Below are 27,907 nucleotides of genomic sequence, written 5' to 3'. Positions count from 1 at the left end.
CCATTACTGAATGTGCAGTTTCTGTTTCTCAGTTTAGAGCTGCAGTTTGTCTTTTAAAACTAATTATAATAATAATAATAATAATAGAATTGTCATTAATTAAATACGAATGTTTTTAACATGTTTTTAAGATCCACAGATCAGCCAGACGGTCCAAAATAAATCATATTTTTTATACAAAAGCTCATGTAGAGACGTTTAGATGAAAGAAAGACGCCTGATGTACCTTTTAAAACTTAATATTGACCTCTTATTAACTTTTACCTTTTATTTATGTAATTAAATAATCGTGGGCAAAGCAGTCTACTACTTAAATACTTAAATAATAAAAACTGGGGCATTCTGGTCCCACTGTGGTTTACACAATGCTATGTACAGCCTCCACAAGGGGGTGCTCATGTACAAGTTAATTTCATGTTATGAACCTTTTAATATTAGTTTATTTCTGCGACCCACTTTAGGCCCTGTACTAGGCTGTACACCGCCATCTAGTGACCAACAGCAGCCCCTACTGTTCGGTCGAGGTACTGACACAAGCGGAATACTCCAGGAATAGCCTGGAGGTCATTATATAAGAAATAAATTCTAAATATTGACATTTTTATTGAACCATATTTTGGCATATAAGTGTACAGAGCAACCGATGGGCTACAGTTAGTGATTGTATACCCACCCAGTTCATTAGTATGGTAGGTGTAACTTATAAAGCAATCAGTGAGCGTACGCATCAGATAGGTGTTCCTAATAAAGCGCTTGACGAGCGTACGACAGCTCACCTTCATTATTAATCCGTCAGTCAGTAAACACTCCGACACTTTCATTACCCCAAAATAAAAGTGTAAACATACGAGCACGATCCGTCCCCCTCCGCCCGGCCCCGAATAACCCGAGTGATGATTTTAACACGCCGGCTCCTGCGGTTCACCGTCTCATCCTCGGTTCTCTCAGTCAGGAAAGTAAAAACAATGTGAAAAGGAAACACCTCGACAGGCGGGAACGTCTTAAAGCAATTATTTACTGACAGCTGAGGGTTCGAGATGAACGAGTGTTAACGGTCCACTTCCACAAGAGAAGCTCTGCTGAGGAAATAATTACTTTCTTCTCTTCTCCGAGAAATACAACCCCAAATCAGAAAAAGTTGGGACAGCATGGAAAATGCAAATAATAGAAAACACGAGCGTTCAGATTAAGCTCGCACCCTTGTCCTTCACGCACTGAAATTCCTCCTGATTCCTTGAATGGTTTAATGATATTCTGCACTGTAGAGGGAGAACATGCAAATCCCTTCCAATCTTTCTTTGAGGTTCATTGTTTTTAAACATTTCAATCATTTTCTCACACATTTGTGGACAAACTGGATCCTCTGATCATCTTTGCTCATCAGAGACTCTGCTTTTGTACCAAACCATGATTACCATCACCTGTTCACATCACCTGTTCACATCACCTCATTACTAGCCCTAAATTGCCCCCGTCCCAACTTTTTTTGGAACGTGTTGCAGGCCTGAAATGCAGGAATGGATGTTTATTAATAAATGAAATGAAGTTGAGCAGATAAAAGATGAAATATCTCAGATTCATCCTGTCTGACATCAAAGAAAAGTCAAAGTCAATGTAAGAAACTCTGTTATTTGCATTTTTCATACTGTCCCAACTTTTTCTGATTTGGGGTTGTAAAAAATATGTTATTTTTCTTATTTTGGGGATTTTTATTCAGTTTTATTCATTTTATTAATAAAAATATTATTAAGATTTATAGCTGAGTTTCTAATAAAAGATTTAACACTGTGTCCAAGAGATGATCCTCAAAACATAAACATAACTGCAGTATTTTAAGAATTTTAAGAGTAAATCTGTCTTTTCCTCATCCTAATTTCTCCGGTGTCCTATATATTCTGTAAATCCAGCACATAAAGCGTTTTATTAAGCTCACATCGTAGCTTGATTGTGCAGCTGATGATCCTGCAGCACTTAGCTGATAAAATCATGCTGTTAAATCCATCGTGGCTCAGAACACTGCGAGTCCGGTGTTCCTAATAAACTGGCCAGCGAGCGTGTACTTCATATAGAAAAATCATAAAGCTCAAAAACGTTTCCACTCTCCTGCGCAGACGTCTTCAAAGAGAAATCTTCGAGTTAGATTAGCGCCGATCCTCTCGTCCACGCTCTGCCTCTTCACCCTTATTGCCGAGCCTGTTTTTATTTCATTAATAAAGTCACATTGATTCTTCTTCCTCTTCCTCCTGCAGGAATCATCTCTTCAGGCTGCGTTTGGAGGACCTCTCATTGATCCAGGTGTGAAAATCTCTCAGCTTTTTTCTCATTTCCTCTTTTCCCGTAAGTCTCGGAGACGTCAGGTCAGGCTGGATAGACGCCGCCGCTTTGTGCAGGTGGAAATTACGCCGGCATTCAGAGCCTCCACAGAGCGAGAGGAGCGGGTACAACGGGCTGAAAAGAGCCTGTAGGAGGCTTAAATGAGAGCAAATAACGGCTCCACTTAACAAATGGCCTTACGTTCGGCTATTTAGGGTCGTTTTTTGGAACTGTAGAGTAATGATGGCAGTAAATTAAGTCGGAGGATTCAGGTAGGTGCACAAAGAAACAATTAGAGCTAAAAAAAAAACCACCCGGGCCCCGTTCCAACGTCTCCGCCCGTACACTGGGAGCTGTAACTAGGTCCATTTCTATAAACAAAACTCTCCGTGTGTTATTAAGGGTCCGGTTCCATTACCAGAATGACTGGTTTTCATCTCCAGACATTCATCTTTCCTTTTCTTCTCCTCAGAACTGTTTCAGCTCAGCAGTTTTCGCTTCAGTAAGCAGTCGGAACAGGAACTGTGTTTATTCTGCTCGTGTGCGGCTACTGGGGTTTTTTTTTCTTCATATTTTTACCTGCTGAGTCAAACATCTCGTAACTCTGTGGGTAACCTAGCAAAAGATAAATTACTGGACAATTCCCAGTAAAAAGAAACTTCTCTAAAGCTCAAAATGGACTGGTTACAGGATCATGTTCTTCTGCCCTGCCTAATATGGCCATCAGAGGGGGCATGGAGGTGCAGAGGACTGACATGTCGATTCCTTTGTACTTTGTTGAGCATTAATTTTTATTTATTATAGTTTCTCTAGCAAGAACCATGAAATAAAATCAGGATACAGGAACCAGTAAACAAGAACCATAAAATGGGATCAGTATACAGGAACCAGTAAACAAGAACTATGAAATAGGATCAGGATACAGGAACCAGTAAACAAGAACCATACATAGGTTAAATCCTGATCCTATTTCATGGTTCTTGTTTACTGGTTCCTATATCCTGATCCTATTTCATGGTTCTTGTTTACTGGTTCCTGTATCCTGATCCTATTTAATGGTTCTTGCTAGAGAAACTATAATAAATAAAAATAAACACTCAGAAAGTAAAGTCAGTAAAGAGGAACTGACATGTCAATCCTCTGCACCTCCATGCCCCATCTGATGGCCATATTAGGCAGGGCAGAAGGATATAATCCTGTAACCAGCGTTTTTAAACCATTCCAGGATTGATTTACATTTGTACTTTGTGTTGTTCTGTACAGAGGGTGGAATTTTACATTCATCCTGTTCAAACACAGCTCAGTTTGGTACACAGTGGTATCCGTGGGTTTGCTCTGTTAGGATTGCAGCGGTATCGATCCGGTCTGAAGCCTGATATCATAATCTAGTGCGGCTCCTCTTTTCTAATAGATGTTCTGGCAGCGATAAAAAGTAATAATAAAAAATTCCAGTTCAGATTAGAGGCGCACTCTGGAGACAGGAAGGTGAAGCTTCATCGATCCTGATCTCCTCCACGGCTACGGCCGGACCGTCTCGATTCACATCAGCTCTGAGAGGAAAGGCTTTAGGAAACATCACTCACGCCGTACATCAGGTCACATCAGTACCAAAACAAACACTCATCCCTGATTTCTGCTTCCTGTTCAGAGTTTCTGTGTGAAAAGTTTGATTCCGCTTTACTCAGCCGATCGTGTTACGCAGTGTTCTGCCCCCTCCATCTCACAGACATTGATTAAGTGCCAGGATGGAATTTCTATTGTATTTAAATCTCATTGTGTTTCCAGCCTTGCGGACGAGCACCTGATCTGAACTACAGTTTGTTCAGGCGCTAAGCGGATGAATAGATCCTCGAGAGCGCTCGGATTATAAATCTGCCCTTAATAAGCCACCAACTGAGAAATTAATGAGAAATTAACGTCTTCTTTTTTCTCTGCCTCGATTAATTCTCCATAAGGTGAGAGCTCGTCCCCGGTGCGGTGTTAGGGTGTAATTTGGGGATTGATGCACGATGAATACGGATTAGCTGAGGGTGGTGAAGCTTCTCCTCTGGCATCAATACACTCTCATGATTATAAATGAGGATAAATTCATCCTATTCTCGCTGTGTGTGAGGGTCTGAATGGTGAACGTAAAGCACAGCAACGAGAATCCATCATGACCTCGTCTGTATCAAACACTATCACTACTGATCAGTCATAACATTAAAACCACCTCCTTGTTTCTACACTCACTGTCCATTTTATCAGCTCCACTTACCATATAGAAGCACTTTGTAGCTCTACAATTACTGACTGTAGTCCATCTGTTTCTCTACATGCTTTGTTACCCCCCTTTCACCCTGTTCTTCAATGGTCAGGACCCCCACAGAGCAGGTATTATTTAGGTGGTGGATGATTCTCAGCACTGCAGTGACACTGACATGGTGGTGGTGTGTTAGTGTGTGTTGTGCTGGTATGAGTGGATCAGACACAGCTGCTGTTTGAGTCGGTCATCTTCTAGACCTTCATCAGTGCTCACAGGACGCTGCCCACGGGGCGCTGTTGGCTGGATATTTTTGGTTGGTGGACGATTCTCAGTCCAGCAGTGACAGTGAGGTGTTTAAAAACTCCAGCAGCGCTGCTGTGTCTGATCCACTCATACCAGCACAACACACACTAACACACCAGCACCATGTCAGTGTCACTGCAGTGCTGAGAATCATCCACCACCTAAATAATACCTGCTCTGTGGTGGTCCTGTGGGGGTCCTGACCATTGACAACAGCATGAAAGCAGGTTAAAAAAGTATGTTCGAGTCTACAAGTGATAATGTAAAATATTGGTGTGATGTAAATCTGAATTTAACTCGTCATTCTTCACTTCTCGCACAATTCCGGGCCGTACACCGGATCTCATTAACTTCTGTCCTGCAATTACCCGCTGCCTGCAAAACAATTACCTTCTCTAATTAACTTTAGCTAAATCCTGAGGCTGGCTAATTCAATTATGTCCGGTAAACGATTCTGAGGGTTCAGGCTCGAGCGCAAACTCTCCCACAGCAATCATCATCATTTCAAAACAATCCTTCTTTTAGAAGAAAAAGTTCAAGCACCAAACTGAAAGCTGTCAGAAAGTGATACTCACAATCGGACTGAGAGAGAGAGAGAGAGAGAGAGAGAGAGAGTGGAAGTTACCTCCTCTGGTTTTATAGAAGTTTCTACTAAAGAGGAAAAGTTACTGGACAACACTGGGATGGATGGATGATAAGAAGGATGGATTAAGGAATGGATGATTAGATGGACAGATGGATCGATGTATGAATGGATGGATGATTAGATAGATGGATGGACAATTAAATGATTAGATGATTAGATGGATGGATGATTGTATAGATAGATGGATGAATGATTAGATGATTAGATGGATGAATGATTAGATGATTAGATGGATGGATGATTACACGGATGGATGATTAGACTAGTAGATGGATGGATGGATGATTAGATGATTAGATGATTAGATGGATGATTAGACTAGTAGATGGATGGATGGATGATTAGATGATTAGGTGGATGATTAGATGATTAGATGGATGATTAGACTAGTAGATGGATGGATGATTACATGGATGGATGATTAGACTAGTAGATGGATGGATGATTAGATGATTAGGTGGATGATTAGATGATTAGATGGATGATTAGACTAGTAGACGGATGGATGATTACACGTTTGGATGATTAGACTAGTAGATGGATGGATGGATGATTAGATGATTAGGTGGATGATTAGATGATTAGATGGATGATTAGACTAGTAGACGGATGGATGATTACACGTTTGGATGATTAGACTAGTAGATGGATGGATGGATGATTAGATGATTAGGTGGATGATTAGATGATTAGATGGATGATTAGACTAGTAGACGGATGGATGATTACACGGATGGATGATTAGACTAGTAGATGGATGGATGGATGATTAGATGATTAGGTGGATGATTAGATGGATGATTAGACTAGTAGATGGATGGATGATTAGATGGATGTGCCTTCAGGGACAGTTTGGAACTCAGTAGTGAGTGGTAATTTCAATAACAGACTTTCTATAACGTTTTATATTTCTGTAGCTCTTGGTGTTCTATTCTGTTATATAGTTTCATGGCTGAGCTGTTGTTGCTCCTAAATGTTTCCACTTCACAATCAAACCCCTCACAGATGATCAGGGAAGATGGAACAGGACACAATATAATTTATTGTTATTAAAAATGTTAGATACTGAGCTCTTCTGTGGTTTACTTAGTTTATAGAAACCGCATGGACACATGATGGATAAAATGAAGCGTAAATTAACGGGCGTGGCCGAAACGGTTGATAGAAGAAACACAAACGTGCAGAAAACATAAATATATATTCTTACTAATGACATGAACGACCTTATCAGCTCTGTGCTGTTTCATATTCAGAGTGTACGAGTGAAACACACACACACACACACACACACACACACACACACACACACTCGGTCCTCTGGCAGCTTGCCATCACACATCCCGGCCTAATGCGCACTATTTTCAGACGTGCGCCCTTACAAATAAGCTGCACATCAGCAGAAGGGCCGAGCGCTCGGAGAGCATGCAGCGCCCGTCCACACCGAGGGCACGAGCGGGCGCGAGCGGGCGCGAGTGGGAATAAATCATCAGCTGGTTTGACCCGGAGCGCCGAACACTTCAGCAAAAATAACATGTGGATTAAGTGTAATTAGTGACACCATTATCCTCACTAATGAGATTATAGTGAGATTACAGCCAGCTTTTAATAATGACAACAGGATCAGCTAATGTACACGACACAGCAGTGTTAATGAGCTCGTAAATCATACACATAAACCATTAATGACGTCTGACCACTGTTTCATTTATTAATCATTAAATAAACTTTTAACTCGTTCACATCGCAGCTTCATTTAATGTACATGTTTCTAGGAATACAGCGGTACCCTGAAACTCACCGTCAGTCGGTTCTGGGAGTGGTGTTGAGTTTAAAAGACATTGAGTTTCAAGGTATTTTTTCCCATAAGGATGTTTGGAAAACCTGTTAATGCGTCCATGGTCTCGTGGAGCTGCAGATATTTTAGTCTCATGTAAAATAATGAGGTTGTTTTTGACACTTAAACACTGAAAATAACACAAATATAATATAAACACACTGAAATACAATTACAAACAGTTACACCAATAAAAATACAATAAAAGCTGCACTTTAGTTTTACTTCTTTATTATTTCCTGACGCTTCTTAATGGTGGAGATGCTTGATTCCCTTCAGCACTGGCACATTCACACAAGAAGTGACAAAACCGCTTTTCCGCTGCTGTGCCGTTATTTCCTATGAACAAAACTTAGCGTGACTTGTGATTAGTGGAGGAACTTATGAGCAGTAATAATGAGGAGAAGTTTAGTGCTCCTGTCTCCTTCTTTTACTACATTAAACCACGTTAAGCTTTATTTTCAACCAGAAGCGTGTTAGACTCTGGGAGAAGCTGATTCTGATTCTCACCATTTCTCAGAAGCTGGAAGTGGAACAGGGAGGAAAATCCAGATAAACACAGATACAGTGTATCACAAAAGTGAGTACACCCCTCACATTTCTGCAAATATTTTATTATATCTTTTCATGGGACAACACTATAGAAATAAAACTTGGATATAACTTAGAGTAGTCAGTGTACAACTTGTATAGCAGTGTAGATTTACTGTCTTCTGAAAATAACTCAACACACAGCCATTAATGTCTAAATAGCTGCAACATAAGTGAGTACACCCCACAGTGAACATGTCCAAATTGTGCCCAAAGTGTCAATATTTTGTGTGACCACCATTATTATCCAGCACTGCCTTAACCCTCCTGGGCATGGAATTCACCAGAGCTGCACAGGTTGCTACTGGAATCCTCTTCCACTCCTCCATGATGACATCACAGAGCTGGTGGATGTTAGACACCTTGAACTCCTCCATCTTCCACTTAAGGATGCGCCACAGGTGCTCAATTGGGTTTAGTCCATCACCTTTACCTTCAGCTTCTTCAGCAAGGCAGTTGTCATCTTGGAGGTTGTGTTTGGGGTCGTTATCCTGTTGGAAAACTGCCATGAGGCCCAGTTTTCGAAGGGAGGGGATCATGCTCTGTTTCAGAATGTCACAGTACATGTTGGAATTCATGTTTCCCTCAATGAACTGCAGCTCCCCAGTGCCAGCAACACTCATGCAGCCCAAGACCATGATGCTACCACCACCATGCTTGACTGTAGGCAAGATACAGTTGTCTCGGTACTTCTCACCAGGGCGCCGCCACACATGCTGGACACCATCTGAGCCAAACAAGTTTATCTTGGTCTCGTCAGACCACAGGGCATTCCAGTAATCCATGTTCTTGGACTGCTTGTCTTCAGCAAACTGTTTGCGGGCTTTCTTGTGCCTCAGCTTCCTTCTGGGATGACGACCATGCAGACCGAGTTGATGCAGTGTGCGGCGTATGGTCTGAGCACTGACAGGCTGACCTCCCACGTCTTCAACCTCTGCAGCAATGCTGGCAGCACTCATGTGTCTATTTTTTAAAGCCAACCTCTGGATATGGCGCCGAACACGTGGACTCGACTTCTTTGGTCGACCCTGGCGAAGCCTCTTCCGAGTGGAACCTGTCCTGGAAAACCGCTGTATGACCTTGGCCACCATGCTGTAGCTCAGTTTCAGGGTGTTAGCAATCTTCTTATAGCCCAGGCCATCTTTGTGGAGAGCAACAATTCTATTTCTCACATCCTCAGAGAGTTCTTTGCCATGAGGTGCCATGTTGAATATCCAGTGGCCAGTATGAGAGAATTGTACCCAAAACACCAAATTTAACAGCCCTGCTCCCCATTCACACCTGGGACCTTGACACATGACACCAGGGAGGGACAACGACACATTTGGGCACAATTTGGACATGTTCACTGTGGGGTGTACTCACTTATGTTGCAGCTATTTAGACATTAATGGCTGTGTGTTGAGTTATTTTCAGAAGACAGTAAATCTACACTGCTATACAAGCTGTACACTGACTACTCTAAGTTATATCCAAGTTTCATGTCTATAGTGTTGTCCCATGAAAAGATATAATGAAATATTTGCAGAAATGTGAGGGGTGTACTCACTTTTGTGATACACTGTACATGTGGAGCTGTAACCCTGGATCTGACGGTTATTCCACACTGATGCAGGTTCAGCTCAGATTCACACTGATCAGGTTTTACTGCTCAGGCCGAGTGCTGAACAACGCGACAGTCGCACAAACGTCCAGTTTAAGGGACCAAATTTTCCAAAAACTTTCCTTGGATGTTTAAGTCAGTCACTAATCTGTAGGGGTCAAACATGTCTGTCTACACAAAATTTGATTATAAAATCATGAATTTAAGTAAAATTAACTATAAAATAGATCAGATGTTCAATTTCAGTTAAAGTTTACTTTGGTTTAAGTGATGTATTTCATGGCAGTCTTTGTTTATATTTTAATCCATTCTGTAACTGCTCTCTAATATAATTGAAACACACACTTGCCAAAATCGATAAATAAATAAACTTGAAATTCTGTGTAGGTTTATCATGTACAGGCAGTGAATGAGCTGATTAAACTGCTATTGTAAACACTTCAGTAATCTCATCCTGTAATCTCATTTACATTTGACACAACCTTCTAATTCCATCAGCGATTACTATCGACGTCTTCGTGTCGATAGAGATACGCCTGATTTGACTTCAGGCTTTAAAATGGAACAGTGGTCTCCTGCCAAGATCAGAAAGAAAAGCCGAACCGACATTATATGCTCGGAGGAAATGCGTCTGCGTGGTCAGATTTAATTTAAAAACTTCTAAAAACAAGTCTGTCGTTAAGTGAAAGCTGACGGGACTTTGGGTGACACTGTCTAAAGGAGCTAAATCCATGGTGAGATAAAGCCTGCTTGACTGTGGACACTATAATTCAAGCTTGGCAGACTTTGTTTTACGATTATGTTGGACTATCCTGACAAATTTCCTCCCAGTATGAGTGACGGTTTGGATTTTAGTTTTCACTGAGTATGGTGAGTATTTTGTAACGAGTAATGTCAAACCTACCCTATTTATATGGGCAGGGAGAAGTTGTTAGGTGTAATCATCATTGAGGAATTAAAGAAAAAAATTGAAATACGCCTGATTTGAGTTGAGGCTTTAAATTGGAACAGTGGGCTCCTGCCAAGATCGGAATGAAAAGCCAAACTGACATTATATGCTCAGAGAAAATGTGTCTGCGTGGTCAGATTTAATTGTGAAAGTGCCGGAAGATGAGGGACACTGTCTAAAGCACTAAATCCATGGTGATTTAAAGCTTGCTCGACTGTGTAGAGTGTCACTCAAGCTTCCAAGTCATAGCAGACTTTGTTTTAGGATTATGTTGGACCATCCTGACTAATTTCCTCCCAGTATAAGGTGCTGGTTTGGATTTTATTCTTCACCGATTACTGCGAGTATTTTGTGATGAGTGATGTCAAACCTGCCACATTTATATGGGCACAGAGAAGCTGTTAAACTTAAATTAAATGCCACAGTAGAAGTTTTAACAGCACCTCAGCTGTAGTGTTAAATTCCTGAAGCTCGACCAGCTTCATGTGCACGTTATGAAGCCGTTTTCATAATTCACCCACGTTTCCAAACAACGAACCCACAGAGCGACGAGCGTCTGAAACAAATCCACCAAAAGGTCACGATCCAGAGCAGGAGAACAGTCGGCGTTTTCTCTCAAATAAACATCAACTGATTCAAACCAGCAGAGAATTTCTCTCCTCACACGGGCTGAACAAGTCAACAAAGGAGGCTCGTTCGCCCACTGATGGAACCCGGTCCGCTGTCGGGTCAAGAAGTTTTACTCAAATCTACAATTTAATTGGATCTTTTACACTTGTGTATAAAATATAGAAATAAAAACTAGTACAGGTGGCTCTCACTTACTGACATTCCAAATAAACAAAGCAACGATATAACAAAAGCTTTAAAAACGTTCTATTCTAGATTTATTAAGAATTTAAAAAACAAACTCCATCACTCCATCGTCGTACCATGTTTGTGGTTGAGCTCATAGCCACTGATGTCCATCAACCTTTCGATTGCTAGTCCAGTACCTTAACTCACATTATTACCTTCACCATCAAACTTCCAAACACTGCATTTCATTTACATTTTCTATTATTCTGCGTTAAACTGAAACCCTCCTGGATTTACTTACACGTCCGCCTGGAATTGTGGGTTACAGCAGGATGTCTTATACTTAAAATTTGTAAAAACAGACCAAATTCTCTCTCCAGTTTTGAACCTGATTCCCGACGGATTAGCACAATACGCTCTCCTCTGTGTTAATGCTAAAGTGCTTATTTATGAGCGTGTCATCGCGCTGCGTGAGCGTGAATAGCTGACGCCCGCTGGGAAGAGCTTTAATGTCGTCTCTGTGTTTTAACTGATTTACAGTTCACATGAGATGTGTTTATGTCCCGCCGCGGCGTTCCTGTCGTGCTCGGGCGTGTAAAACACTGGACCGGAATGAATGAATGGATTAAAGTTTAATCTAACGCCTTTACCGTTTTAAACCTCTCCATCAGACGCACCGGTCAGTTCAGCTGCAGGCCAGTTTATGAATAATAGATCTGGGATTGCAAAATAAAATAATGATAAGAGGGTAAATCCTCATCAGCGTCTTGTGAGGGGTTCAAAAGGGCAAACGACTCAGAAAATTCAGAGTTTAATATTTATTCATAGTGAAATAAAATGATGCTGCCTGAGTTCCGGGGGTTGGAATCTCGGACTGGGCTCACAAATACAGAAGAGAGCATGGCAGTATGTAAACCTAACTATGGTTTGGTTTGGGGGGTACAGAGCAGAGCAAACTCAAGACTCGAGGTACAATTATATCTGGCCCGTCGGTATATAGGACGCACACCGTTGATACTACAAGTCCCAGAATGCATTGCAACATGTAGCTCATGTAGCCTACATGAATATATTTTTCTTTTGCACTTTATCCTGTTTAATAAAGGTCGACCCAGTTTGGCCCTTGATGTAGTCCTGGTTTTTCATTTTAAATCCAGTTTAGTGTAGTGAATTAGTCTTCTACTGCTGGGGATCCAGCATGATCTGCTTCATGTGCTCGAGCGATATCTTTTGCAAAATCAGCTTCTGCCCGAGTTTCTCTGTTTAATCATAAGCTAATAATAGCGACATGAGCTAGCACTAATCGTTACAGTCCGTGTCCTCCTGTTAAAATTGTTCCCGCCATGTAGCAGGAAGGTTTAGCACAGCAGACAAAACTTCACAGAAGATCCGTCTGTACCCAGCCAGCCAGCCAGCCAGCCAGCCCACCTCTGTCCTCACTCTCATCATGTGGGCTGGAAAAGAGAAAAGTATTTAAAAATAAAGCCGTCAGCCTAATATTAGCCGCCGTTCACAGCGTCTCAGGCAGCGTGGGGTGCGATTCTCCTCCTCCCAGGCTGACAGGAACCTGCTTTACTAAAATATGTCAAAACACTTCTGAGGCATTTGGAAACAGTTCTAAATGAGGTTAAGATCCAGCGCAGCGTGCTTCATCTGCAGAAGATCCAAATCATCAGGGTGAACTTCAAATAACACACAGAGCTTCTCTCACACCTTCTTATGTTCCCTTCAAATCTCATCCGGTCCTGTGTTGAGTTTTATTTAATTATAGATTATTTAAGCTTTTGCATGTTGAACTAAAATAGTCATACACAAACTGTGTGTATTTATAGATGTGATAAGTGTATTAATGGGTGTGTTAGTGTATTTATGGATGTGTTGAGTGTATTTATGGATGTGTTGAGTGTATTAATGACGTGTACTGACATGTTAATGCGTCTCTCTCTGCAGGAGGCCGAGTGGCACTGTGACGAGTTCACCAAAGGCGCCTGCTTCAGTCGAGGAAAATCCGAGGTGAGTTTCTCCTCCTCACTCGCCTCACCGCTCATGATTAACCGTGTAAAAACCGGGGACTACGAGAGGCGCAGAGCTCTGAGCTTCCACTCCACTGTCTAAAGATCACAAGTTCAGATCATCGTGATGCCACAGCCGGCCGTAACCGGGAGTCTGGGAGAGTGTAATTAGCCCCGCTCAGGTAAAGAGGACGACCTCTGATGACCTCACAGACGTCTGGGTGTTTATCATTCAGAGCTGCATCAGAAAGTTCTCACCCTCATCTAGTCTGTGTGGAGACCGGTCTAATGTCAGAAATAATATAAATAACCTGATAAAGTTATTAGATGTATCGATATGTAACTCCACAGTTTAGGTGACCCCACATGTTGCTCAAACCCAGGATTAAGAACCCTTCTCTGTGATGAATGAAGCTGATTTTAACAGGACGTGAAGGCTACATAATAATTATAATAACGTCATTAAGATTAATTAGACATGAACCCCCGTTTAAACCAGTTTAACTGTGTATTAAATCTACAGTGAGGTCTGAGCTCTTCAGTTAAACTGTAATCCTAACCTTGTAATATTTAAACCCGTCGGTTTCGGCTCAGCCAGGTGCTGGTGGGGCAGTACGAGTATTTGCACCCATTTGATTTTTTTAGCCGGTTTAAGCTGATTTAAAAATCTGAGCAAATCTCGCTAACACGTTCAGGGATCAGGAATCATTTCCTCGTAAATCCCTCTTCATACACCTCGCCGATACGAACTCCATACACACCGAGTTATACTAGGCTCTCATTCGAACCCGTCTGCTCTCTGCTAACAGGGTTTTATCATCTCAAATTTACATTCGAGTCATTTCAGTGATTAACAGACTTCTGAATACTGCAGAACTTAACATTTACAGAACTGGGACAGATACAGACGTCACCTTTTTGCATCACAACATCCTCTTCAAAATGTGTTTCTTATATAATCTAGTCGTGTCCAGTTACCCTGATTGCGTCCTCTATACTGATTCGACCCTTCACCGCTGACTGAGGACGCCTCTCAACTGACATACACCCCCTCCGGCACGTACAGTCAGTACAGACTGCATTTTTCACCCTCATGAGTCGAGTTCACACACCGACGGGCACTGTGTACGCAGGGCCATCAGTCAGTCAGCAGGGGCCGCAGTTGATCCGACTTTTTACCCCTAACCCTATAAACAACAGCCAATCGTTGTTCATGCTGCCGCCCAGCCCAGTCGGAAGGCAGAGCTGAGATTCGATACGATGTATTCGAAACCCCAACTCTGGTGCGCTAGTGTACTTTACCGCTGCGCCACCTGAGCGGCCCTTCTTATGTAATCTTATAGAGAGCTACACTGGATTCAGAAAGATCATCCGTCACTAGTGCAGGCACCTTAACCAGACAGCAGAGGGCGCAGACGTACATCAGCAATAACCTCCACCTATTTCTTTTTTTGGTGAGTCGGGCAGGTTGTGGCCACCCGGCCAGGTTAAAAACACCAGCTGAGGTTTAATGAAATTTGAATTCCTAAGAACACTGACTCTGGCACTCAGCAGTAAAACATGCTTGCACACCAGAGCTCGTTGGTTCGAATCTCAGCTCTACTACCGGTAGGTTGGGCGCCTGCACTAACAACGATTGGCTCGTTCATAGGGAGGGCGCCAGATGGGATTCCTCATAACTGCTGCAGTTGCGACCTCTGCTGGCTGATCGATGGTGCTGCACAGAAACGGGGAATAATGTGTGATCAGGGTGTGTCTCTCCGTACACAAAGCTGATCCGCATATGAACTCACCTCATGCAGGTGAAAAGATGCATTCAGGCACTGCACACGTGTCGGAGGGGTCGTGTGTCAGTCACGGCTCTCCTCAGTCAGAAAGGAAGTCAACATCAGTAGAGAGGGAGCAGAATGCAATCTGGAAATTGGATACGACTAGACTGCTAAATGCTTTGTAGTGTTGGGAAATATTAATCACACTTTTTACAATCTCATTAATCTCAGTGTGTCAGTATATTTAAGGTGGTCCGCTGAGCTTTTTTCCTTTCTTTTTTGCTGGTAGCAATATGTAGAAAACTGCAAACACAGAGTCACACAGACCAGCGTGAGAATCATAACCTCAGTTGTGTTCCTCACAGCACCGGTTCTGTTTTCCACCTCCATCACTGTGCTGGATCAGCCAGGCCAGCTAAGATTAGAACATCTTAATCAGTTCTGCCGGTGCCAAGTCTGTCGCCGCCATTATTCCACATATTGCACACAAACCAGTTTTGCAAACTCATAAAATGTGAATTTTAGGAGTAATTGTGTGCATCCGACTCCCTCACGGCTGCTCCTGCACCGATCTCATTCACACAGATCAGGCCGCTCTGTCCGCTTGGAATTCACACCGAGCACGTTCTCGTATCGCTCCTCACCGCTGCTTCTCTCGTTTATCATTTATTTTATATGAACGTGTCTCTGTGATCAGTCAGAAACATTAAATCTGGGTTTATTTACACCGTACGTCTCGGTTAAATGATATCAGAGAGAAAAAGAAATGGTCCGTTTTTGTCTCTGAGAGGCAGCAGGACCCCCTGCAGAGGAGGGACCAGGAAGATTTATTTCCTCCTCGATTACAAGCCTCATAAACACACACACACACACACACACAAGGACTTAACAGTAGTGAATAAAAACTCCAAAATGTTCAATAAAGTTATAAAGAACTGTAACTCATAAGGCAGATTATTTCGACGCTCTACTTAGACTTACTTACTAAGCTAAGAGCACTGTTATATTATTATGCATTTATGACAGCGGTCCCAAACCTTTTTTGCACCACGGACCAGTTTTATATAAGATATCATTTTACGGACCGGCGGGGGCAGGGGATTTAACAATATTACTCACAAATGAGCTTTTTTTGCTGCAATGAGACGCTGCTCCCACCTAGGGGTGATAAAGGACAATAACACCCAAAATTTTTGTAAGAGAAGTCGTGCCGCACTGAATGCTTGGATTGATCTTCAGCGCTGAGGAGGCGTCGGACGCTCCCTCGTTATTCCATCATCACTCAGAATTAAGAACCTCAGTAGGAGCATTTTAAGGGATCTAAGGATTTAGACACGCCCTCTTCTCAGGAGTGTAGGATGATGGGAAATGCATCTATGTAGAGAGAGCTAGGTTTACACACAGACCCGACATGTCAGGATCTTTGCTTCTGTCTCTCCTGATGCTTCTCTCATTAAGCAGCAGTAAGACGATGATCTGTGGCCACGTTTATAAGATAAAGTGAGAGATGAAGCTCCTGTGCAGATTTACGTTTCCTCACTCTCAGGTTTATTGGATTAGTGACTGGACTCGCCACAATTCATTAGTCTACTGACCTTTTGTGGTGTGATTAATGATCCGCACTAGCAGCCGTTCAGCAGCGTTCAGTGTTTCTTCATTATTCTGACCAGCAGCTCGTCGTGTCCAGTGGTTCTTTTATTTGCTCTACACTTATCCCAAGAGTACTGCTACAGCAGAATGTTACTGGATGTGTACATGGTGTACGTAATAAGAAGTGCGTCAATTATATTTTACGACGTCCAAAACCCAGTCCTAGCTGGTTTAGACCAGTTCCTGGCTTTGATTCCTCGGTGGAGCGGTCCGGGTCCTTACTGTGTGGAGTTTGCATGTTCTCCCCATGTCTGTCTGTGTGGGTTTCCTCCGGGAGCTCCGTTTTCCTTCCACAGTCCAAAAACATGCAAGTGTGTTTGACATTAAAAACTGATGAATCATGGGTAAGCAGTAACTACCTGTCCTGTCATGAATGGAACCAAAGTGTAAAACATAACGTTAAAATCCTAATAAATAAATACATTAACTATAATAAAACAATTACTATACTACTACTACTAATAATAATAATAATACAGTGTTTCCTTATATTCAGACCTTATGATGGAGGTAGGTGGATGTGGAGACACGTATTACATTATATATTACACAGTATTATTATGCATTTATGACAGCGGTCCCAAACCTTTTTTGCACCACAGACCGGTTTTATATAAGATATAATTTCACGGACCGGCGGGGGCAGGAGGATTTAACAATATTACTTACAAATGAGCTTTTTTCACTGCAACGAGACGCTGCTCCCACCTAGGGGTGATAAAAGACAATAACACCCAAAATGCGTTGGAAATAGAAGCAGTGAAAACTGCTATTGTAACGATCTCTAAGTGTTTATTCTTTCTGTGCGGCCCCGTAATAAATGACCGGTCCATGGCCCGGTGGTTGGGGACCACTGATTTATGACACATTACACGTATGTGATTTGTTTGCAATATGGTGTAAATATAAAAGCTCTTCTGGTGAATACAGACAGACTTTTACGGAAATTATACCCATCTAAACATTTACAATCCCACACAACAGTTTTACACAGAAGATTAAAAAATACTCACATTTTCTGTTGCCCCGCCGGTGTTTGTGTTCATCCAGAGGCCTGTAATTCAGGATTATACTGCAGACTGTGATAAAAGATTCAGCAATTATTATAACGTGAACGTTTATACCACCAGGAGTTTCACAGCGTCAGCAGTTTGGGAGAGAAGTTCATATTAGTTGATTAGATTCTGTTCACTGGTTCTCCTCATAACCAAATCACCAACATGATCCATCGATTCTGTTTCGTTTCTACAGGAGGAATGTCAGAACTACATTCGGGTCCTCCTGGTGAACGGAGACCGACTGTTCACCTGCGGCACCAACGCCTTCACCCCCATCTGTACCAACCGCACGGTGAGCACGCCACACCCACACCCACACCCACACCTACACCCGCTACCTCACTAATCCCGACTCGCTTTAACTCTGTTTAAGTCTGAAATTCATTTCTACTGCAGACTTGCATCTTTCAGTTACCACGGCAACTAATGCTTTTAGACGAACCTGCTCTGATTCTCATCAAACTCCAGATTCTGTTCTGAAACAAAAACCAGCAACGATTATTACACTGTGCTACCATTAAACAGCTCAAAATGATCACATGCACTGTAATTAACATGCACTGTAATTAGCATGCACTGTAATTAACATGTAACCTCAGATGTAACACATGACAGACGTGTTTAAGTGCTTCTTTAATTATATCTGATTATTGGAAGTAATTTCTTTATAGTGTAAGGTGAGTGTTATGTAAACTTTTTTGTGGGTGGCACGGTGGCTCGGGGTAGCACTGTCACCTCACAGCAAGAAGGTCCTGGGTTTGATTCCCAGGTGGAGAGGTCTGGGTAATTTCTGTGTGGAGTTTGCATGTTCTCCCCGTATCTGCGTGGGTTTCCGGGTTTCCTCCGGGAGCTCCGGTTTCATCCTACAGTACAAAGACGTGCAAGTGAGGTGACCTGGAGATACTGAATTGTCCAAGACTGTGTTTGCTATTAAACTTGGAATGGAACCGTAGTGTGTAAAACATGATGTTAAATAATCGAAACTCTTTCTTTTTCGACCTTGGCAAGACACCACTGTTCCATGTACTTTGCTTTTATGAGCAGATGATCTTGGGACCTGAAGTTGCTTAGAACTGACTTGGGATCTGTTCAGAACCTCCCAGACTTTTACACTGTAATGCATCTGACTCAGTCTGATAGGTTTAGTTTAATTAGCTTTATGTGTATGGGCACAGAGAAGTCACCAGCTCCAGTCAATCACAACCACTGATAAGTTTAATGTTTTCTGCATGTCATATTACTAATACAAGTGTTAAAATCTTATGATTAGATCATTTATAAACAATAATTGCAGTATAATTAGGGCTGTACTAAATTCACGGGAAAATCTGCTTCATTTCATGGACCTTGTTTTTCAAGAATCACAGATTTCATGGATTTTTAAAGAAAAGAGCCACATTTAACATCAATCATTAAATCACACTCAAAAATTGAATAATAGAATAAATGAAGCTACGATACACAGCACAGCTCCCTTAATAGTTGAATGTAAACGCTTCAGATCGCTTCATGTTCTGTCTCAAGTACCAAAATTCTCATCTGTGTTTTGCGTCCCTAGAATTGGTTGTTAGTTTTCCAGACTCAGTGACCCGAGTCGTGTTTTTATCTGCTTTACTTCCACGTCTTGGACGTTTTGACTAAGCGATTGCTAACTGAATTGCCGTAGGATTGCTAGGACGCCTCATAGTGCAGATTAACCCGTAAACATAAAGCACTCGGACGCTATGAGAATGGAAAGCGAATGAAGAATGTTTGAATTTCACAGTAAATTACAGATTACACAGGAAACGGCTCATTTCACGGTACGTGATGTGAATTAGGTCGGGCCTTACTCATAACAGAACGTTTTCTATCATTTCCACCACAAACAGACTGCGTGCGGTTCTGTGAACGTAATCAAACACATTTCCATCGTTTGGGATCTGATTCGGTTGAACTGCAGCGAATTGAAACAGTGATTTCGGTTTCGGACGTTTCTGCTTCCTCAGATTCACGCGTACGAGGCAGTCATGCGGGAATCTCGGTCTTCCAGTAACAAGATTACCCATGAATCCTCCCTCCGTTCGGCGACAGCCAGCTTATTTACGATGACAATCTTCCCCACGTCGGCTCTTTCGGCGCTGACAGTTATTATTGACTCGGAACGCTGTAGCGCCCAGAGGTGGAACATCTACCGCGCTTTGTGCCGGCGGGAAGGAAGCGACGGCGACATCAATCTAAGAGGGAAAACAAAAACGTCTCAGTGTGGCACCGACGCAGCTGCCCGGGTGTGAAGAGCAGCTTTCAGATTCGACTTTAATATGCAGAGCAGAGCGTTTAGCCTGGACATCAGCTTCAGCGGAACCGACTCATTAAATAAAGAAATAAATAAAAACAATGCTTTTAGTGGACGCTCACCGTCCGTCCCTGTGAATTAGGAAATGTTCCGATTCATTTTAATGTGACCTGCACATGTTTAAACAAAAGCACTTCTTCATCTAATGAATCTACATCAATTATTATTATTTATTACTATTTTTTTCCGGCTGCTCCCATATTTTTCATTTATATTTAGGCACCACCACAGTGGATCATTCTGATCTGCATATCAGATTTGGTACAGTTTTTATGCCGGACGCCTTTCCTAACACGACCCTCCTTTTTATCTGGGCATGGGACCTGCACTGAGAGCGCACTGACTCAATAAGTGCACCTCCCAGTGACTCGGCTATATTGTTTATTTATATTTAGTTACCGCCACAGCGGATCATTCTGGTCTGCAAACCAGATTTGGCTCAGTTTTTACACCGGATGCCCTTCCTGACACAACCCTCCTGTTTATCTGTGCTTGGGACCTGCACTAAGAGTGCACTTACTCAGTGCAATAAGTGCACCTCCCAATGGCTCGGCTGCCCAGGTGGCACAGCTGGATATTCCACTGGCCTGCCTGGTTCGAATCTCAGCTCTGCTACCGGTCGGTTGGGCGCCATCTAGCAAACAAAATTGGCCATCGAGTCTGCTGGGTGGGAAAAGACCGGACTAAGTGTCCGATGCGCCTGCGCGGAAGTGGATGAGCCTCATGTGTGAGGTAAATCAGGAGAAAAAAGGAAAACATTCAAAGGTTTCATTGGTTTTTTCTCAAACACGGTGCAGATTCAGAAACACTCCGTCCTTGTGCATTATCCACCACTCACTCACTCGTCTGTCTCTTGTTGACACGCGACCAGAAAACCTTCAAACAAACGCGTCTCAAAGCGGAGCGACCAGCCGAGCGTGTGTGAATCGCGTCTTTCAGCACCTTCCTTTTTAAAATTCCTCCCAGGCTGGTCGATCAGTCATAAAAGGACGCCGTTCTTTAATTCTCCCGCCCGTCCCGAGAAGAAGACGCGCTCTGTCACCAGATGCTGCTGCTTGTAGCCAGACATGCAAATTCAGGATCAGGACGAGCGATCCTGGCAAATAAACCAGCTCAGGGTCCTGGAGGAAGCTGACAGACGTCCAGACGGAGGCTGAGCCAGCGCTGAAGATAATCCCTCCTTTGCGGCGATCACACAGGCCGACCGTTGTGCTGTGTTGTGTTGTTGTGTTGTTTTGTGGCCGTCAGCTGCTCGGGAGATAAACACATTCGAGTCAGGCCACGCATCATCTCAGCTTCCTCCAGGACAGATTCCTGCTGAAAGCGTCCCTGTTAACTAATCCAGACGGGTTTTACTGGCCAGTAGGTTTCGCTAACGGGGAATTTCACTTGGCAGATCCTTTTCACCGACTCAGGCGGTTTTACAACAAATAAAAGGAGAAAAAGACAGAAATGAGGATGCTTTATCTGAAGGCTGTCCACACTACAGTAAACTTTACTGCACCCTCGAGGAGACTACCTTCAGATTCAAAGCTCTAGTTACACAACCCTGTAAAACTGACAACATCCACACGTTCATACAGCCTGATCAGTCTGATCCATCGTTCGTCCGTGTTTAATGGAACTAATGGAACAGTCACAGATACAATATACAATATTAAGGGTGTGAAAAAAGTGGGTTTTAACCTCAGTTCTGGTTTCCTCCCACCACCTCCAAGAGACATTCAAAAGGTGCAAAAGGCTTTTTGGATAGAAGATCAGCGGGGTGGTGCGATTTACAGAATCATGTCTTTCTGCCTTGTCATTTATGGCCGGCAAAGGAGGCATGGAGGTGCAGATGATTGTGGTGTCTGCATGTTCTCTTTGTGACCACTTTGGTTTCCTCTGGAAGCTCCGGTTTCCTCCCACAAGTCCAAAGACGTGCAGTCAGAACTACTGGAGCTACTTATGTATGAATGTATAAATGAATGTATGAGTGAATGTATGAATGAATGTATGTATGAATTCATGTATAAGTGAATGAATGAATTAATTTTTATTATAATCAGACTTCTTACATAATTGGGGCAACAAGTGTGATGAGATTACAGTACTGACAGTGCTGAGGGGGATTGGTGAAACCTGACCCGCCACAACCCTGACCAGGATAAAGTGGTTCCTAAATACAAATGAAATGAAAGAGGTGGCCTGTTTTTCGCCCGAGCCCCTGCTTACCAAAATATCTGTGCCCTCGTGTCCCTGACAAACGTCTTATACAGAGAGTAAATGAAACATGTATGAACGTCATTATAAATTCCCCTCAAAATAAAAAGCAAACATGCAGCAGGACACGTGATCATATAAATATATCCCACATAAATGTTTGATATATTTAAAAGAAATAAAATGTCAAAGCGACCGTTTCAAATGAAATCAGATGAACTGGTGTAGAGAATCTGAATCCTGCTGGAATGAAATGAAACCTCTCATGATTCTGCTGCTCCCTGAGTTTAGAATTACAGCGTTTACTTCTACACTGACACGCCCGTTTATTACATACATACATCTACAAGCTAATAAACCGGCCGTCCCGTCTGCTCCAGCACATTATTACACAAATAAAGATCTACTGAAATACATCCGGCATGAACCCTGGTGCTCCTAAATCAGCCCTCGTACCCACGCGCTGCTCCTACACACACAGGAGGAGTAAACGAGGATCTGGCGGGTGGATCTCATGGCTGCTGTTAGAAGGTTAAAACCATTACATATTTTCTCTTTCTCTCTCTGTTCCTCTCTCACCAGTTAACCAACCTGACAGAGATCCATGACCAGATCAGCGGGATGGCACGGTGCCCCTATAACCCGCTCCATAACTCCACCGCGCTCATCACCTCCAGCGGGGAGCTCTACGCCGCCACCGCCATGGATTTCTCCGGTCGAGATCCGGCCATTTACCGCAGCCTGGGGGGTCTGCCTCCTCTCCGCACCGCCCAGTACAACTCTAAATGGCTTAATGGTAGAGTACCGCGCCGGCACACTTCTACACCACAGCGCCTTTACACACCTGTGTTACTACAGATTAATACTCAGTAAAATAACAATCTAAGCATCTTTACCCAATTATACACTGCAGCAATGTTCATGTGAGGGATCTATTAGATGTGGATCTGATGGTGCGTGTGAGGGTGAGGGATCTATTAGATGTGGATCTGGTGGTGCGTGTGAGGGTGACGGATCTATTAGATGTGGATCTGATGGTGTGTGTGTGAGGGTGAGGGATCTATTAGATGTGGATCTGATGGTGTGTGTGAGGGTGAGGGATCTATTAGATGTGGATCTGATGGTGCGTGTGAGGGTGACGGATCTATTAGATGTGGATCTGATGGTGTGTGTGTGTGTGTGAGGGTGAGGGATCTATTAGATGTGGATCTGATGGTGTGTGTGAGGGTGAGGGATCTATTAGATGTGGATCTGATGGTGAGGGTGAGGGATCTATTTGATGTGGATCTGATGTCTGGTACAGACCAACAGAAGATCTACTGTGGCTAAAATTCCAGATTATATTAATCCTGGTACTGAGGTACAGTAATCACGATCCTGCAACAGGTTTTAAACAAAACAGCGTCTTTAGGTTTAAATACTTTATAAAAGTTTACTTTTTAATAACCTGTAAAATAAAGCAGCTGTGAGTTTTGAGCTTTAGGGATTAAAAGGTCACGTCAGGACATTCCCATTAGCCAGGAGCATTTTGGGTAATAATAAAAGTACAGTCTGACTGACAGAAAGTGTAACCCTCGGGGTGAGCGCACTCCTCCGGCTGAACATGCCTTTAATTATTCTCCCATTTTCCGTGAAGGTCAGGCCGGTGACATTTGCTTTGGGCACACAAACCAAATTGGCCCTTTTACTTCCTATAGTTTGATCTTCCCACGTCGGAGCGCCGTGTCCAAACGGGAGCGGAAACGAGGGGTCAACCGCCACGCCGTCAGCGCCACGTTTTATCTGATTCCTATTAAAAGATAATTGGAAAAATAAATTAGAGCCCAAACGCGCGGCACACGCCTCGCCCCTCTCGCCCCTCTCCCAACAGCCTTTAATACATTTATACTTTATGGCAGATTGATTCTGTCCGCTCGCCATCGTACCGGCCGGGCTGAAAGCGGAGCTGGCGCTTAAAAGGAAATTAAAGCAGCGCTGACACGAACAGTCTGCGTTTGAATCGCACCTGACTATTAATTATGAGACGTGTCGGCTAGGAGATAATTAGACCGGCGCTCTTAGATTAGACGTTTCTCATCTTAACCTCCGTGTTTGATCTAGATAAACAGAGAGAGACGAATAAACAGTGCGCTGCTCATGCAAGTTAAACACCGCTAACTCCGTCCTGCTTCCTATTTCCCACCTGATCAGCTCCTCAGTAGAGAGGATTCTAACAACACATGGAGTCATAATCAGATTATTTAGACGCTCTACTTAGACGCCAGCTAACGTCTCCCTCCGTGTACCGAAAACGCTTAAACTCTCCCTGACGCCCCAATTTACAAATAAACCCACACTCGTATAATTACACCTTTATACAGATTAAACATCAACGAGAATTTATTTACATGTGATAAGAACTCTGTTGGTTGCTCCACACTATAGTCGTCCACCACGTTTGTAGTTCTTTGTGAGGGAAGTCGTGCCGCACTGAATGCTGGGATTGATCTTCAGCGCTGAGGAGGCGTCGGACGCTCCCTCGTTATTCAGTCAGATCATCACTCAGAATTAAGGCGCCTCAGTAGGAGCATTTTAAGGGAGCTAAGGATTTAGACACGCCCTCTTCTCGGGAGTGTAGGATGATGTAAAAAGCGTCTGTGTAGAGAGAGAGAGCGCTGGGTTTTCAGACGTTTTTATTATTATTATTTTTATTATTATTATTAAGGAAAGCACGAGCAGCCACCGTGCTTCGACCCGCTCTCCCGGTGGTACTGATCTGCCCACACTGCGGCAAAGTCTGTGCAACCAGGATTGGACCCATCAGCCACCTCAGAACCCATAGACAGATCGTCCAGTGATAAACGAAGGAAGAGAATCGTCCTCGGCAACGAGGGATAGCCTAGACTAGACTAGATTATTATTATAGTTAGTAGTAAACAGTAAACAGAATAGGAGGATTCAATATGTATCTGCTTGTTTTCTCACCTCAGAGCCCAACTTCGTGTCCTCGTACGACATCGGGAATTTCACCTACTTCTTCTTCCGTGAGAACGCGGTGGAACACGACTGCGGGCGGACGGTGTTCTCTCGGGCGGCGCGCGTCTGTAAGAACGATATCGGGGGCCGCTTCCTGCTGGAGGACACTTGGACCACCTTCATGAAGGCCAGACTGAACTGCTCCCGACCCGGGGAGATCCCGTTCACCTATAACGAACTGCAGGGGACCTTCTTCCTCCCGGAGCTGGAGCTGCTCTACGGCATCTTCACCACCAACGTGTGAGTCTCACGTCACTATTAGGGCCCTAGTGGAACTCCCCTCATATTAAAGCTAACTATTAATAACACACACATTTCCCATCATCCTACACTCCTGAGAATGAGCCGCCTTAATCCTGAGTGATGATCTGACTGAATAACGAGGGAGCGTCCGACGCCTCCTCAGCGCTGAAGATCAATCCCAGCATTCGGTGCGGCACGACTTCCCCCACAAAGAACTACAAACGTGGCGGACGACTATAATGTGGAGCAACCAACAGAGTTCTTTTAAAAATCTGTATAAAGGTGTAACTACACGTGTCATTTATTTGTAAATTGGGGCGCCAGGTCAGGGAGCAGGGCGGGTCGATAGGTTTTCAGACAGACACGTGGTGTTTTTGTTATTTTGTCCACCACCTTATATTTTCTGGGTAAAAGCTGGGTACAGTATCATTACAGACGTGATGGGAATGAGAACACCACCGTTCCTCCTGTATATCTTAAACTGTGTGTGTGTGTGTGTGTGTGTGAGACATGTGTGTGTGTATGTGAGAGAGCCATTTTTTAACATTACTGCCCCTCTGTGTCTCTGTTTGTACCTCAGGAACAGCATCGCCGCCTCAGCCGTGTGTGCGTTCAACCTCAGCGCCGTCACCCAGGTCTTCAGCGGCCCGTTCAAATACCAGGAGAACTCTCGATCAGCCTGGCTCCCTTATCCCAACCCCAACCCCGACTTCCAGGTGAGAGCTCGGCATACACACGAGCTAATACCATTAATAACACATCTGAGTACAGCCTGAAGCAGAGGTGGGCAGTTAGGGTTTGCCAGGGGCAAACTGAGACTGTTGTGACCTCATGTGGTTTGATGTGGTCCGGGGGCCGTACAATGTGCAACTGGGGTGAATTAGAGACACAGAATTGTCCACGACTGTGTTTGAGATTAAACTTGTACTGATGAATCTTATAAATGGAACCAAAGTGTAAAACATGACGTTAAAATCCTAATAAATATCTGTTTCAGCTCATTACCCACAGTGATCACTTCAGAGGTGCCCTAAATGTTAATTCACAGTAAAATCGGTACACTTCCGAACCTCATTGTGTCCAGAACGGCGTGTGTGTGATACTGATAGCGAGCTGGTGATCCTAATACTTTCCCTCTGAGCCCCGTGACTATCAGGAGACTCCGATGCTCCTCACAAGCTCTCGGCTCTTTTTAATGAAAACTGTCTCCTCAGCAGGTGCTGATTTTTTTATACAGGATCAGCCGAATTTGAGGCCCGTCTGAGTTATTTCTGACGATAATAGAGTTGCAGCGGGAGAAGGAGAAACGTCTCCGAGAGCCGGATGGTTGTTTGGTGAAAGCCGGAGCCTCGCTTTATCTCGGCCGGCGTGACATCTTCATCAGGAATTTGTCAGCGTCCGAGAGCGAAGATTTACGAGCGTTGGATTTATAGCTTCCCGCGCCGGTGTAAAACCACCAGCCGGCCGCCCCGCCCGACACGGAGCGCGGCGGCGCTGAAATGATTCCTGCGCTGATTGAGTTTGATTGCGTGAAGAAATAAAAGCAGGAAGATTAACCGAAATGTCCTGCACTCAATCTGGAGTGCGTTTAGTTTTAATGCTGAGCTGATTTATTCCTCACGTACGGAATATTCAGGCTCGGTAATGGACTGCACACACACTGTTTTTATACATGCAGTTTGTCTACATGTCTGCGCTCGAACCCGGTGGGCTATAGCGTAATAGGCATGTTATTACATGTTCATGACACTACAGATCTACTGCTGAGTGTTACATTCAGTATTGTTCAGCGCTCGGCCTGATCAGTAAACCCTCATCATCGTGTGAATCTGAGCTGAATCTGCATCAGTGTGGAATAAGCGTCAGATCCAGGGTTACAGCTCCACATGTATCTGTGTTTATCTGGATTCTCCTCCCTGTTTCACTTTTAAACTTGTGTTACAGCTCCAGCTTCTGAGAAATGGTGAGAATCAGAATCAGCTTCTCCCAGAGTCTAAAACGCTTCTGGTTGAAAATAAAGCTTAACGTGGTTTAATGTAGTAAAAGAAGGAGACAGGAGCACTAAACTTCTCTTCATTATTACTGCTCATAAGTTCCTCCACTAAACACATTCCTCACTCGCTGTTTTACTACAATAAGTCGCGCTAAGTTTTGCTCGTATGGCCTGAGTCGCTTTTACCGCCTCGTATCAAACAGTTCGTCTCATTGGAGGAGCTTTGAAAAGGTCAGCGGTCGATATGGCACCTAATCTGCTTTAATCTAAAAAACTTTACATTTGAGTGGAGCAATTAAGGGTTGCTTGGTGGAATTCAGATTTGAACCAACAACCCTACAATCCCAG

At 43.5% G+C, this 27,907-nt stretch overlaps 1 protein-coding gene across 1 annotated transcript in view; it reads left to right on the top strand.

The window, feature by feature from the left end:
* sema5a (sema domain, seven thrombospondin repeats (type 1 and type 1-like), transmembrane domain (TM) and short cytoplasmic domain, (semaphorin) 5A) overlaps positions 1-27,907 on the top strand; it is a 124,071-nt gene that overhangs the window by 50,097 nt on the left and 46,067 nt on the right. The window contains exons 4-9 of the mRNA XM_062985554.1: positions 2,250-2,295; positions 13,233-13,295; positions 17,965-18,063; positions 22,891-23,104; positions 25,278-25,563; positions 26,147-26,282. Of these exons, the coding sequence (XP_062841624.1) occupies positions 2,250-2,295; positions 13,233-13,295; positions 17,965-18,063; positions 22,891-23,104; positions 25,278-25,563; positions 26,147-26,282 (844 nt within the window). The remainder of the gene's footprint in view (positions 1-2,249; positions 2,296-13,232; positions 13,296-17,964; positions 18,064-22,890; positions 23,105-25,277; positions 25,564-26,146; positions 26,283-27,907) is intronic.

This window comes from Trichomycterus rosablanca, chromosome 23, assembly GCF_030014385.1.
Source record: "Trichomycterus rosablanca isolate fTriRos1 chromosome 23, fTriRos1.hap1, whole genome shotgun sequence".
NCBI lineage: Eukaryota > Metazoa > Chordata > Actinopteri > Siluriformes > Trichomycteridae > Trichomycterus > Trichomycterus rosablanca.
The sequence above is the reverse complement of the archived record's forward strand: the minus strand, read 5'-3'. Positions and strand labels throughout refer to the sequence as shown.